At 38.9% G+C, this 15,568-nt stretch overlaps 1 protein-coding gene across 1 annotated transcript; it reads left to right on the plus strand.

Moving 5' to 3' along the window:
- Positions 1-99: 99 nt before the first annotated feature.
- On the plus strand, positions 100-15,568 carry zcchc8 (zinc finger, CCHC domain containing 8). The gene is made up of 14 exons (XM_055655700.1): positions 100-315; positions 2,954-2,996; positions 3,394-3,468; positions 3,555-3,660; positions 3,752-3,829; positions 4,995-5,098; positions 5,716-5,781; positions 5,883-5,943; positions 7,433-7,563; positions 7,865-8,007; positions 10,467-10,591; positions 11,541-11,627; positions 12,867-12,981; positions 14,044-15,568. Exons 1-14 carry the CDS (start codon positions 141-143, stop codon positions 14,910-14,912), a joined length of 2,178 nt encoding a protein of 725 aa, XP_055511675.1. The 5' UTR covers positions 100-140; the 3' UTR covers positions 14,913-15,568.

The following is a 15,568-nucleotide window of genomic DNA, read 5'->3' on the forward strand; positions in this document are numbered from 1 at the left end:
CTCCGTCTCCAGCTCGAGCTCCGGCGCCGGCGCGGGCCGTGCGGGGCAAAGATCTTTGGTGCGGGGCACAATCGCGCCCTCTGACCTTTGCCCCCGCCCCCACCCCCCGACACGACAACGTCACGCTGTCTGGTGACAAGATGGCCGCCGAGAGGATGGAGCTGGATTTCGGGGACCGCAAACTGTTCGAGGAGTTCGAGGATTCAAGGCCGTCTCACGTCCGCTTCAACAGTCAGGACGATGACGGCGAGGCAGAGGGCGCGCCGAAGAAGCTGCGGGCATGCGAGGAGAGCGTGGCCTACCTGAGAGCGGAGAATATCCTACCGATGAAAGCAAATGTCTGTTGGTCAAATCAAACGGGGCGCCTGAGGAGCGATTGGCTCGCGTTGGGGGAGCCGCGCACCGCGGGCCGCACTAGCGGTGCACAACGGCCGTATGTCAGCCTCCCCCGCCCGCAATAGACCCAGACCCAGCCTTTCCTTCTCCCGCCGCCCACACACAGCTGCCGCCGGCCTGCTCCATGGCTCTGCCCGGAAGCTTATCATTTTTTATTCTAGTTTCGTTTCTTGGTTTGGTTTCGCAGGATAGGCCCAGTACGGAGGCCCGGGGGCCAGCTTTGTGGAGAGTAGTTTATTTTTTTTTGTCATTACTTCCCCGGAGTGGAAGTTTTGGTTTAGTTAGTCTGAAGCAAACAAACTCATCCAGTCTTAGTCCCATCTATTGTAAATACATTTGTAGCAATCCATACCTTCGTTGTAAATTCAGTGACACAATCTTTTGTGAAACACTGACATTTTTTTAAGGCTGCATATCAAAGATGCAGTTTATGCACTTCCTCTTTGAAATAGCTTTTGATGTACCCGTTTATGGCTAATCCATAAAATAAATAAAGGAGAAACGGGGAACTGCAAATGCCCATAGAAAAATAACATGTTTGCTGCAAAATCCTGACTTTACGGATATATTTCGAACCTTTTAACAGATATTGTGAAGATAATTTGTTGTACGGTTGTTGCAATATTATGTGATATTTGGAATTACATTGCAAATGTGATATCATTGCAAAGGATTAATTTATAGTTAATTTAAACATGTGTAAATTCCTCAATAAGCCCAGGGTACTTCTCAGGAAAGTTCTCAAAGAAAATTTGGGATGCAGATGACCTAAGCTTGTTCAAAGAGATAGATTTGAAGTATTGTCTAAAGAGGAAACAGAGTGGGAGAATTATGGTGGGAATTCCAAAGTATGAAAACTTGCCTTAAATGTTGTGGTGATTATAACTGTAGAATTGATGGAACACCAAGTTTGCAAAGGGTACAGGGCTGGAGGAGATGACTGGTGTGAAGGGGCAAGTCTGCAAAGGATTTGAAAATAAGTGACAATTTTTAAATTGAAGTGTTGCTAACTATGAACGGGATGAAAAGAATTTGAGGTGAATTAAGGAATATAGCGGAATTTAAATGTCCTTGCATCTGAACGTGCTAGGAAAGGGTCTAGACACAACAGAGGCAGCTGAGCCAAATCTAATGTAGAGCTGCTTGACATTAAGGAGAAGTAGGTTGGCAGTCACTACAGTGGCATGAATATGTGTATTGGGCATTATTCTTGATCAGATATAACTTCAGAGTTGTGCATATTTTGGGTAGTTGCCAGATAGATGGAATATGTAGGGAATAGAGACACAAGAAACTGCAGAACCTGGAATCTTGAGCAAAGCACAAGTGCTGGAGCAATTCAGCAGGTCAGGCAGCATCTGTGGAGGGAATGGACAGGTGATATTTCAGATCTGGATTCTTTATCAGGAGCATTAGGGATCAACGGCAATGGTATTCATTCTCTAAATAATATGCAGGAATAAATATAGATTCTTCATCCAATGATATAAGATTATTCAGCAGCCAGACAATTTGGAAAGATTGGAGGAATTAGAAGAGTGTGGCAAAGTAGAATCAGTTGCAGGTGTTCTACATATTGAAGCTAGCATGCTTTTACATGAAGACGCAATCCTGGAATCTGGTGGAAAAAATCAAACTGCTGGAGGAACTCAGTGGGCCAGGCAGCATCTGTGAGAGAAATTGATAGACAATGTTTCGTGTTAGAACCCTCCTTCTGGACTAAAAGAGTGGAGGGGAGAGAGTCAGTATAAAGTAGTGAGGGGTGGGAGGAGGCCGAGAATAGACAATTTGGTCTGGGAATAGAGAGGCGAATTGAAATGGCTTGCAACCTGACACCTGTCTGATATGTGGAACAAGAAACCCAGAGTTATGTTGAATCCATAGAATTCCCCAGTCAGGAAAAAGTAGTTATGAGCCAACCATACTCATGGCTCTGGAGTCGCATACAGGCCAAATGGACTAGGGGCAGCAGTTTTTTGAAGAGTATGAGTGAACCAGATAAGGTTTTATGACCACTCAATTCTTCTTTGATTATTTTAAATTTTAATTCCATCTTATGAGTTGTCAATTAACTATTATGCCAGGTGTTCAAGCAGGAACTGCAGATGCTGGAAGATCGAAGGTACACAAAAATGCTGGAGAAACTCAGCGGGTGCAGCAGCATCTATGGAGCGAAGGAAATAGGCGACGTTTCGGGCCAAACCCCTTCCTCAGACTGATGGGGGGTGGGGGGGAGAAGGAAGGAAAAAAGGAGGAGGAGGAGGAGGACGAGGAGCCCGAGGGCGGGGGGATGGGAGGAGACAGCTCGAGGGTTAAGGAAGGGGATTCACTATTATGCCAGTGTAGTTCAAAGGAGGAATGCCAAGTAGAGATTGGCAGCTATTATTTATTAAGTATAACATTACGGCAATTTGCTTTTGTGGTGTGTGACAATAGACTAGCTATTCATATATTTTAATGTATTGACCAGATATTCTGTAATATCGAAGTTTAGACAAAATATTATCTAGCATGCGCATTGGCAATGTACACAATCATTTTCCTTAAGTTAATTAACATCAGGAACTGAGGAGGAAGCTGAATTTGCTGACCCACCCAAGGTAAAGTGTATATTATATGAACCTAACATTTTGCCTGTAATAATAAACAATATGTGTATCATGTTTTCTATAATTATGTAATAATCATATTATGCTTGAAGATAATTTTCCAGTTGTGTATGTTGCTATCTCAATAGATCAAATAATTTTATGTAATAATTGGCCACCTCTGTTTCTAAATTTATCTTCCCCATTCAAAGGTATAGGTATTTTTAAAAGTATGAATCTATTTTAAACCTTTTGCTTTCCATATTTGTGCAATATAATGTTACATAGGATAAATTAATACATTTAGTGATTTGTTTTTGACTATCATAAATGTTATCAGAAAAGATTCAAGTTTTTTCTAAGCTTTGAACATTTTCATTTAATTTATAACCTTTTTCATTTGTGGCAGTAAAATAGTTGTGAGCGACTCCAAAACAGATGGCCCAATGGTACAGATTTTGTTTATGAATAACAATATTTCAAAGTAAGTTTGAACTTAACTATCAACATTAAGTTTCACTTCCTGCTTCCTAGAGCAGCATTTCCATTTTGAAACCTATTTAATTTCAGGCAGTTTCATCAAGAAATTGAAGACTACGTCACAGGCTTAGTAGAAAAGTATGAAAAGGAATTGCAAAGTGACCATGAAAAAACAGTTTTTAATATAAAACCCCAGGTAAATAAATAGACTGAAATAATTTGAGAGAGTATAGGTTTCCTTTTATTGGTTTGAAATGTGTGTATAAAAACACATTATTTCTTTGCAGCCATCAAGTGTGCTGTTAGAAGAGCAACCAAATGTGAAAAGTTTAAATACAGGAAAGAAAATAAAAGAGGCGTTTCATGTAAGTGATTAATCCAATTATTACTTGCATCGTTAAAAAAAATGCATCGGGAACAATCTTCCTGCATCTAGCATGTCCAACCCCTTAAGAACCTCTCGTCCTCCCTTGTCCTCTCTCTCGCCCTCTCTCCCTTCCTCCCTCGTCCTCTCTCTCTCTCCTCCCTCTCTCTCTCTCTCCCTCCCTCCTTCCCTCCTCTCTCTACCTCCCCCTGCTTTTCTCTCTCCTTCATCTTCTCTACCTCTCTCTCTCTCTCCCTCTCCCCCTCTCTCCGTCTCCCTCCCCTCTCCCTCCCTCTCCCTCTCCCTCCCTCTCCCTCTCCCTCCCCCTCCCCTCCCCCTCCCCCTCCCCTCCCCCTCCCCCTCCCCCTCCCCCTCCCCCTCCCCCTCCCCCTCCCCCCCCCCCTCCCCCTCCCCCTCCCCCTCCCCCTCCCTCTCTCTCTCCCCCTCTCTCCTCCCCCCTCTCTCTCTCTCTCTCCCTCTCTCCCCCCTCGTCCTCTCTCTCCCCCTCGTCCTCTCTCTCCCCCCCCTCGTCCCCTCTCCCCCCCTCGCTGACATGGAGAAAACGGGGCCGCCGTGGTTTATATCTAAATCCTGGGAATGTGAGGAGGGAGGCTGGGGGAGTTGAGGAGGTAGGGAGGGAGAGGAAAGTGGGGGAGGTAGGGAGGTGAGGAGTGGGGGAGGATGGGGATAGTGGGAGAGGAGGGGGGTTGGGAGGGGATAGGGGTTATGGAGGGAGGGAGGGTGTGACTGGGGGTAGGGGAAAGGAGAAAGAGGCGAGGGAGGTAGTGGAGGAGGAGAGGGGAAAGAAGAAGGAGGATGAAGAGGAGGGGGGGATGAGGGGGAATGGAGGAGGATAGGGATAGGAAGAGGGATGGTGAGATAGGGGGTAGAGAGTGGCGGGGAGGAGGGTCAGTCTGTTATACAAAAAAAATCACATGCATTTGAAATATGCTTGACTATTCATTTACAGATGTAGGATTACAAGCATTATCTTTAATTATAATATTTGCACAATAGGGAAACATGTTGTATACATAATGCATAAGCACAGCAAATTCCGTGAGCAATAATGTAATACTTTGTGCATGAGAAGACAAACACTGATTTGTATTCTATCAATTAGTAAGTATCAGGCAACTTCTATAAATTATTTTGTTTTCATGCAGGTTGTGGGAAGTGTTCAGTACTTCACCAGCTTTTGTCTTGACAAACTTGGACAGCCATTGTTAAATGAGAATCCACAACTTACAAATGGATGGGAAATACCCAAGTATCCTAAACATTGAATGGAAAGCATTTGCAACGTTTGACTTGTTCATTGCCTATTGAACAATATTTTCTGAACTGATTTCAAACTAAACCAAGAAAAACATATGGATTGTTACTGGACATATGCTAATTCTAAACTATTGTACTTTGAAGTAAATTGATTCTCAAACTCAGAAGTCGGTATTGCTATGCAACTAATGCTATAATTTTGAAGATGTAAATTTCAGAAATTTTCAAAACCTTTTTTCAAAATTTAAAACTATTTTTGGTTGAGATTGCTTATTTATTGAACAGATTATTTAACTGGTTCTAGTGTTTTCTGAAACATAATATTCTGTAATAAGAATATTAGAGCAAAATGAAGAATGTGAAATGAAATTATGAGCAGGCAATTGGAGTAACTATCAATCCAGAAGCATGGAATTGTTTTTCATAGAAACTGACCAGCTTAAAGCCAGGAGTTGTGCAGTTGTTTTGGTCTTTCCATGCTCTTTATATAACGACAATTGACTTCCTGTTAGGGATCAAAACATCCTGTAACAAGTTACTAATGACCACTAAACTTATTTAAAGTGTGATTTTTGTGGAAAATGAGTAATTCCTGAATGCATTGCAAAGATACCAGCAAGTCTTCGCTCAAGTTGTATCCTTAGATGGACAAGAAATGGGACTGAAAGCTAGGAGGTATGTACTGATGTGAGGAATTTGTTTGGTGCACTAGATATCGAAGGACTTTGTTAGAAACACAAGATTAACATGGCAAAAACATTTTATGTATTAAATAGGCCAAAACCTTGTTGTTTTAACTGTGGCTTAACAGAACATCAGTTAAAAGATTGTCCAAAGGTAAGATTTGAGTCTTTTTGTAATTAGATGTTGTTTGATGTGGGTACCAATTACTAGGGTCACATCGATGTCAACATTGTATTGTGATTCCTCCAGGGGTTTTTAATATATTTCAAGATACAATGTTTCTGGGTTCATGATCAACTTATTTTTCTGGCTCAATATTTGAGCTAAATTCCAGCTTGCTTTGAAACTATCATCTTGACTATGTGCTATTAATTCTTGCTGTGCTGTAAACTTGAGGCTTCAAGCCAGTTTCCAGAGCTTGAATGCATAACGTGGGTTAACAAATCGGTAAAGATCGGTAAATCTTGTTCAAGATATGAGCTTTTGGATAAGATGTTAAACTGTAGTCTATCTACCAGCTTGTGTTGACATAGGGTCTTGACAGTGTTTGGGACAGATCAGGGAATTTTTAATCTTTATTTTTTATTTTTACTTTTTTTAAATTAGAAGTACGGTAAGTTACAATAATACATAACACATATGTCTTAATACATTTTTTGTACCACTTCATTTTTTGAGCTTTTAAAAAAAAAAAGATAGAAGTAAAGGAAGTAAGGAAAGTGCGCAAGAGTCGTGAAGGTGCAGGAGAGTGTTGAGAAAAGAAAGCCCCTTAGAAAATAAGTTGGAGAAGGAAGTAAAGAAAGAAAGTAGACCCTAGAAAAGAAGGAAAAAGAAAGGAGAAACAATCACTCTATTATAACATTAAACTCCGCAGAAAGGGGACTATCAACCAAGTCTGTTTTTGTTGGGGGGGGGGGGGGGGGGGGGTTTACCCCCTGAATTTTTCTGATGTTCTATATTTCAGTCCTCCCTCAACCAGCGTCAACCATTCTATTTAAGGTGCTTTGGGTGATTTCGATTTGGAGTGATTTGAGACATTCTGACATGAAAGATGCCTTATTTTACTATTGTCATTTTTAATCGTTATCACTTTATAAGTAACGGAAACCTCGATTATTCTCTTGTCTTCAATAGTTTTCTTGATAAATTTACTGTGGCATAAAACAGCAGATTATGGATTTCATCACTGGTTTCAGAAAAGACAATATTAGTTGGATCACATGCGGGCACTATATTCTACTCCAGGTTGATAATTGATCAATTAAAAACATACATTTGTGAAGGGATGGATTGGAAAAGTTTGTTTTTGAAATTGTTTGGTTATTTTCATTGATCATACTTGCATGTTGGCAGGTAATTACAGTGTGTAACCAGCAACGTATTGGCATGTCCCAACATTTGTCAGGAGGTGGTCATTGAAATTGTTGGGAAGGATTCTAGTCGGAGGTGGTCGTTTTTAAATTGACTGATCCTTTGAGAAGGGAAAGTGAAACTCAGCTTGTTATGAATTTTGGGTTGCGATAAGCAGACATATTAAATTGTTTCCTTGCTGAACACGCTAGTCGCACAGATTTTCAAACTTTCAAATTTTGTGCATAGTTTTAACTGCATAAATTAACTTGTCCTTTTATTAACTTCACAGCCACGTGATCTTGCTCGTATTAATGAGAAACGAAAAGAGTTTATGACTATGTCTAGTGATTCACCTCATTCAGGTTCTCAACAGCGGTATCATGCAGAGAGATTTGAAAAGTTTCAACCAGGTGTAATCAGGTAAAAACACATGTAGATTAGATTATCATAGAATCATATTGGTGGAGAGTGCAAGATGAATTATACCTCATTGGTTTCATTCCCTTTCTCCACAAAAATAAATAACTCGTTTTGTGAAATAAGCTGCCTATATCCATAATTTTTTTATGTTTTTGACTTACAAATCTTTGCATTCTGTTGCAATTATAGAATTCATAAAAAATAGCAGCTCCAAAATGTTCCTTTGACTCTCCTGGAGTTACTTTTTGTTATGTTACAGCTATTCAACGTTGAATAATGTTGTTTAACTTATTTTCTGCAGTGCAGAACTTAAAGAAGCTCTTGGGATAACAGATGAAACTCTTCCACCATTTATTTATCGGATGCGCCAATTGGGTTATCCTCCAGGATGGCTGCTAGAGACCCAGCAAGAGAATTCTGGACTTGCTTTATATGATGGAAGAGGTAAAGCATTCCAAGTCTGAATGTTGTAAATATGGAGATATTGGAACTGTGGTGATTTTGTAGCTCATCCTATTAAATGTATCTTGGCACAAGTTCCTTTTTTAATTGCCATATGGTAATTTTATACTTTAAGCATACAGTTATCGTGCTTCAAAAAACTCTATAATACTCTGCCCATTCATCATTCAAGGCCCTTCAATGGACTTTGCTGAATGGTATTACCATAGCATGATTCTTTGTTGTGTTGTTAAATATTTATTTGATACCACAATTGTAATCTAGCATGACTTGTTCAACGAACAACATTTGAGACACATTGAGTATGAAGTGGACCAGCTGGACAATTACTTTGACCTTGTATTCATGTTCCCAGTGACAAACATGAAGCTCTTAGTCTTTCGCCTCTTTAAATTAATGAATAATTTACTCTTGCATTTACGTGGAGTTTAGAAACAGTTTGCCCATGAAAGGAATTACTGTACATGTGATAATAAAGAAATGCAATAGACAATAGCATTGTTAGATATAATGTTGAGTCTCCTTGATGAGCTGATCAATGTTTGTAGGTCTGACAAATGTTTGTTGTATTTTAAAGTGACCATCTGCTTACTGCTGACCCATTGGAATGAGTTAATAACAAAACAAGTTAACCTTTTTTGTTCAGAATTTTTTTAATAGCAGGTGTCTCTGATCAGGTTATTTTGAAAGTACACAAAATTGCTGGAGAAACTCAGCGGGTGCAGCAGCATCTATGGAGCGAAGGAAATAGGCGAAGTTTCGGGCCGAAACCCTTGTCCAGACTCAAGGAGTCAATTCCTTCCGTTGGAACGCGGGTATTCTGGTCCTCAACTGAGGGCGTGGGTTCGCATCCCACTCCTGACATACACTTTTGAACGATTAGCAGTCTGAAGAAGGGTTTCGGCCCGAAACGTTGCTTATTTCCTTCGCTCCATAGATGCTGCTGCACCCGCTGAGTTTCTCCAGCAATTTTGTGTACCTTCGATTTTCCAGCATCTGCAGTTCCTTCTTGAACAGGTTATTTTGAAATTTCTGTTACAGCTTTTCCCCACTAGAGACCCATGACTGCTTTATTTTGGAGCAGCTGTGTTCCAGTACTTAAAGCAAAAGGATGTTATTCATCTGTGAACGATTGATATTATTGTCACTGAGCACTGATCTGTTGATATCCAGTACACTCAACATGTGTAAATATTGTTGAAATCAAAATTAATCAGGAGTAAAAATCTGACTTCTGTGGTTTGTTTTCTTTTTATAACCAAGCCACAGTTTTTGTTGTCTGTACAGTGGAGACTTGGATTGAATTTGGGATCTGTATGGTGGCTTGACTCGGAGCTGCCGAGTTTACTTCACAACTTCTAGGGTAGTGAGGTAGAGGGATTATTTGAGGGTTTGGGAGAATAGTAAGCCTTTGTACTTGCTGATTATTTTGGTTGTCCTTGAAGGTGTTTATATGACTTCTCTACGAAGGCAAATTTTCTGAAAATTTAAAGGGAAGGGGGAAAGCAAATTGTGAATGAACGCAATGTGAAAATGCAGTGAGCATTTCTGGCTAGTGAACAAAACTTTAGCAGATGGAGCATAATGTGGCTGTAATGAGAGCCTCTAGAATGCTGTTGTACAGAGGGCGCTGGGTATCCCATAAAATTGGCATGCAGATTAGTCCAGAATGTAAAAAAAAAAGAAATAGACATTTTGTTGCAAATTGAATAGTTTGAAAATGGTGAAGTCTTGCTGATAAAACTGGTGCACTGTGCATACTTCTGATTCAGAGAAGATTCGCTCTGATTCCTGAATGGAGTTGAATTTGGGGGAAAGCTTATTAGAGTGTATAAGATTGAGAGAAGATCTTAATGAAACAACAATATTCTGAGGAGTTGGTCAAGATAGTTGTCGAGGGGTTGCTCCCCTCCTGAAGGAATTTAGAACTACAAGAACTTTACGGTTCAGAAGTAATGAGCAATCTATTTAAAATTGAGATGCAAAGTTGTTATGTCTGAGGACTGGGAATCTTAGAAATTATCCAGCCAAGAGAGCTGTGGAAGTAAAGTCGAGGACAACATTCTCAGGAGACTTGAGAATAATGGGGCACAGGCAGGAAATGGAGCTGCGGCAAAAATGGGTTCAACCTTGAATTAAAGCTAGACCAGTCATAAGGGCTTGTACCCAACTGCTCCTTCTGTTTCTTATATCTTTTTTGTCTGAGGTAGCCTTGTGTTGAATTCCACAATTATGTCAGTTAAAGGATTTTGCCGTCTGCACAACAACAATGAAGATTTTTTTTGTCCAAGTCAGGGTGAAATGAGACTACCTGTGACATGGAAAGCAAACATTTAAAAAAAAGATGAAAATTATAGAATTAGTATTTTCTAAAGTTAAGGGTGGTGGTTTGTCTGGGCATTTTAAACTCCTGTTTAATGGCATCTTATTTTTCAATGTAGATTCAAGCGATGGTGAAATGGAGCATGACAAACAACATCCAAAAGCTCGCTTTCCATCCTATGACACAAGTAAATTAATAGATTACGCAGGATTCAATGCTGTAATTCCAAAAGGAATTCAAGATGTAAGCATTGCACTTGGAATAGTCCAATCTGTGTTCCTCCTTGTACATATTTGCAGCATGTTCTTTGTTAATGTATATGTGCTGAGAAGCTAGTTAACCTAGATTTAGATATTACTTGAAATTAACCAACCATTGGTTAACTTTACCTAAATGATGAGTGCTGATGGGCATCTTGACTGAAAATCACAGTTTAATTATTGCCTCATTTTTCCAATACGAGTCATGGGGATTTACTGAAAACAATATGTCTGCAATATGTTTTATTTGTTAGCTAGTTGAGAGCAGCTAACCCAGCCTAGACTAAGAACCTCTTGGTCTCTATAGCAAAAAACAAACGTATGATCAACCAACGGCTCAGTTATTGCAACCCCCTTCAATCGAGAATCCACCGGGTAACATTCTTCTACACCTCTCCCACCAACAGCCTGCAATGAGATACCTTTTAAAAAAAATTAAAAACATCTTTTTAATCTCTCTGATTCTGCTTTCCCTGTTTATTGCTTTTAATTATTGTAAACTATTAAACCCAAAACAATACCCAGGTGATTGCTTCGTCTTTGTCACTTTCAGGATAGATCTGCAAAATAATTTGCAGTGCAGATTTCTCAGTACTTTCAACTGTGGCATGTAGTCAAATCTTTGACCACAAAAAAAAAGATAAATAAATGCTTTGGTGGTTGATTACAAGAATAAAAGTATTAGCTGTGAAGGTTCTGAACAATGTTTAACTCGTAGGGCAAAATGTTTAAAACCGTTCGTAGAATGAAGGCGGTTGATTCAACAGTTTTTGGTAGCTGTCATTTGGTTGTTCTCCTCCTTGGACTGTAAAACTATAATCCTTGTTTGTACCTGCAATAAGAATTTTATCTCTGTCCCAATTCATGATTTTATGAATGCCAAAATGTATTTTCTGATTTGCTTATTTACATTATTACATCTTTGTTAACAGGAATGGAGACTATATGGTTCAATCCCAATGCAATCTCATGATCTAAAGGAACATTTTGCACATCAATTGAATGCTAATGATCTTTCAGTAAGTTTTGTAATTTTACATTCTATTTCTCTAGCTTTTTACTTTGAATCAATTTTTTATTGCAATTTGTGAGGTGCCAGATAGTGGAGTTTACATCTTTGTTGAAAGGCATGGATTAGAGACCAGCCACCTCCGGCCAGTAGCAGCTTGTTGCACGCTTGCTAATGATGTATGCAAGATTCTATGGCCAGTTTCTTTGATATGGATCGATAAATAAACTGCAATATTAATGAAATTAGCATTGACTTGTATCACTGTTCATGAGAAGGTGATATAACTGCTTAATCTTTCATTGAAACAATATTAACTGAATATATCAGTAAGTAATGTTAAATATATTGATAAGTATCCACGGAATAATTTGGATTCAAATACTTCAGATGTTTTGGGTGAGGAGAGAAACTGCTCATCATACCTATTCCAGCACCTATTAACTTAATCCTGTTCTATCCTTTCAGCAAATATTTTCAAATTTACTAGTTATATCTTGTAAAACCTGACATGAATTCTTGTTCCATGACCATTTGTGAGTAGACCACGTCCTAAGTTCATCTCATAAATAACAAAATAATTCTGTTGAAAGGAACTCCAATTTCATTGTTTTTTGTTCATCTCTCATTATTTACTTTTCCATAAGATAATCTAAATTGCTTCACTTGTGAAGCTGTGTTAAATAGTAGTGTAAATGAAATGCTTTAGAAATATTGCTAGTCATAGATTATAAATAACAAAAGATATTCCACACCACGCTGTTAAATATAACTTAACAGTAATTAAGGTATACTAATGTTGACACAGAGTTGTGTTATTTCTTTATAATAGAAAATAAATGAGCACTTGTAATACTTTTGTTTGGTGGATGAGAAAGAATAATCCAAACAGATAAAGGTTCACTTTTGAATGATGTGAAATTTCCTGACACCATAGCAGAGATCAGTTATAATGCCCTAATTTTATGTAGGGGGAAACATCACCAGAATTCTCATTATCAGATCAGAATACCCGATAATCAAACACTCCCAAAAACTACCCAAGCATGCCCCTGAGAAACAGTAATCTTCCACATGGTAACCAGGTAAGCGAAACCTTGTGGAAAAAGCACCTCTAGATGAGACATTATGCACAAAGAAAATACGTTGCAGCACAGTGCAATCTTAATACTACGTTACTTTAAAGCATTAATATAAAGTTGAAGCACTAATTTTGTATATGAACTAACTTGCAATTTTTATTTCTCAGACTAAACACAGTTCAAACAAAAGGGTTTCAGATGCTGACTCAAACCTTGATAGTGTAAAGAAACGCAAGTCTGAAAAAGTAGGGACTCATGCTTATGACATGGATATAGATTCAGGTACAGCACTTATACTTCATATTTATACTATACTGCATATCAAAAAGATGATGACCAAATACTTGTTCCTTTAAAAAAAAAAAATTGTTTTTAATTGAGATGCAAATTCACTGTGAAGATATTCTGGTATTTATCCTGGAGGTGGGGTGGGAATTAGGAAGGAGGTAAAAGATGCAGAATGCATTTTCTTTTTAGTGGGGAAAGAAGCATGTCTTTTTATTTTTGTGCACTTCCTAGCTGTAAGGTACAAAGTAGAGAGCAGTATTCGTGTCCACAAATCAAGGGTATTTAGTTTGTGCAGCAGGTCATGATCCTATAAAACTGTAAACATTTAAAGCAACTCGCCTATTTCTGCAGATGCTGGTCTACGAACTGCAGATGCTGGTCTACAAAAAAAGACAAGCTTTGGTCCACTTTATAAACCAGGTGGGCCCAACCAGCTCCAGAGATGCTGCCTGACCCACTGCGTTGCTCCATTACTTTGTCTTTTCTCTGGAAATAATATATTTTGAGTTGGAAGATATATCTGGAACTGTTTCTACATTAAGACTGCTGCATATGATATACTGGCAAATTCTGTTGTCAAAACCATGTTGCAGGTTAACAAGCCAAAGGGAGTTAATAACCTAACAAAGTATTATTGTCCCACTAAGCATTATTAAGTAAGCTGGGAAATGCTCACCAGTTTGGGCATTACTTATGAAAGGACAAACAGCTATTAAAATGTCATGCCAATTGTCTTTCGTCAGAATTGATCTAAACTTGAAAGGTTCTTGCTCTTTCCACTGATACTGTCTGATCTACTGAGCTTTTCCAGCAACTGTTCTTATTTCAGATTTTGAGCATCTTCAGTTTTTTGCTTTTCAGTTAGAAAGACCTTATCGGACCTATTTGTACCCTAGTTTTGGTTACCAGGTAATTTTAAGTCGTCTTTAGCAGTGGAGTTGCAGCAATTTTGGTCCTTGTTCATATGATTCCAGTGTCAATTCAAGTTACTCTGAAATATTGTGATTGAAATTGAGAATTCAGTTTTTCTATTAATTACATTTACTTCTCCTGCAGATTCTGACTCTCTAAAGCCATTCCATACTATTCCACCCATGCCTCCTGGTTGCCCAATAACTTCATCTCCCCCTCCTCTACCCAGAGGAACGCCCCCTTCTACACCGCCTACATTTGTTCCACCTGCGCCACCAACCCCAACGCGTCCACCCCTTCCAAAAGACACCCCACCCTCGACTCCATCAACCTGTTCTCCAGCAAGAAATTCTCTGCAAGATGAAAATACTCAATCAGTAACTCCCCTCATTGCGAACAAATCTCTGGATGAAGATGTCCTGTCATTGGAAGAGTTGGAAGAACAACAGCGATTGATCTGGGCTGCACTGGCACAGACTGACGGCACTGTTAGTGAGACAGAATGTCCTTGTGATTCTCCTGTAACCAAGAGTTCTACCAATTCCTCACCTGCAATAACTCCAGTAGACAACTGTATGGAAATAGAGTCTAATGATAAAATGGGAATAGTTGAATGTAAAATTGAGAGTCCCATTGCTGAAGCATCTTCCAGTGATTCTGGAGAAAAACAAATCAATTCATTGAAAGGTAGTTGGCACAGGGAAGAGAACACTCAGCCTGAGAACTCTGGAATGGAGACAGAAAGCAGTAAAGCCATTCAGGATTCTACCCCTACTTCTGCAGAGTCTACTGGAGGTAACGGAGAATGTTTGGAGAAAACGGATGAGGCCAACACCAGTGCTGTTCCAGAAACACTGCAGGAGAATAGAGTTTCTGCTGTGCCCGACATGAGTAAATTTGCTACTGGAATCACACCTTTTGAATATGACAATCTTTCCGAGGCAACCGGAACATACCTCAAACTCAGGGACTTGTTGAAGAACTCTCCGAGAAACAAAATGAAAAAGAAATAAATATTTAAAAAAGAGTACTGAAATTTTTAGATCCAAGGCTTCCTTGTCACAATGTCACCATTCACCATGAGGAACTTTTTTCATTGAGACCTGACTTCTAAATTTTGCAACAGAGCAAATGTTTTAAAGAACATATCAAAAATGTGGACGGCAGTGCTCTTTTAATATTTAAGTTTGGTAAAGATTGAAAATATGTCTGGTATTAAAGAAAGAAACATATTTGTGTAATATTCATTTTGAAGACGCACTGTTGAAATTAGTCCTTTGGTAGTCATGGTCTCTGGATTTCTCTAATGTGGAATTCAGTGTCCAGTGGATTTTTAGTAATTTCTTGTACATCATTTTTTGTTTATATAACGATACATGTTTTTTGATATTACCAATGTAATTTTATATATTATTGCCAAGGATTTTGGTGTACAGTTTTAAATCCTAATAACTGAATATTGAAATTGTCAGGGATAACCAGGGCTGTTTTCAGGTATTTTATGAATATCCACATATGCTTTAGTTTTTTAAAGCTGATTCTACCTTTGTAATGCCATTCTTCACAAGGAGTACACAGCCTTGGATTATGGGAATATGTTGAACAATTCTACGATGACATGTTTTAGTATTTTGTGACTGCATTAAATGGCATTGAAATTTGCAGGAAA

Source organism: Leucoraja erinacea, chromosome 25 (genome assembly GCF_028641065.1).
Source record: "Leucoraja erinacea ecotype New England chromosome 25, Leri_hhj_1, whole genome shotgun sequence".
Lineage (NCBI taxonomy): Eukaryota > Metazoa > Chordata > Chondrichthyes > Rajiformes > Rajidae > Leucoraja > Leucoraja erinaceus.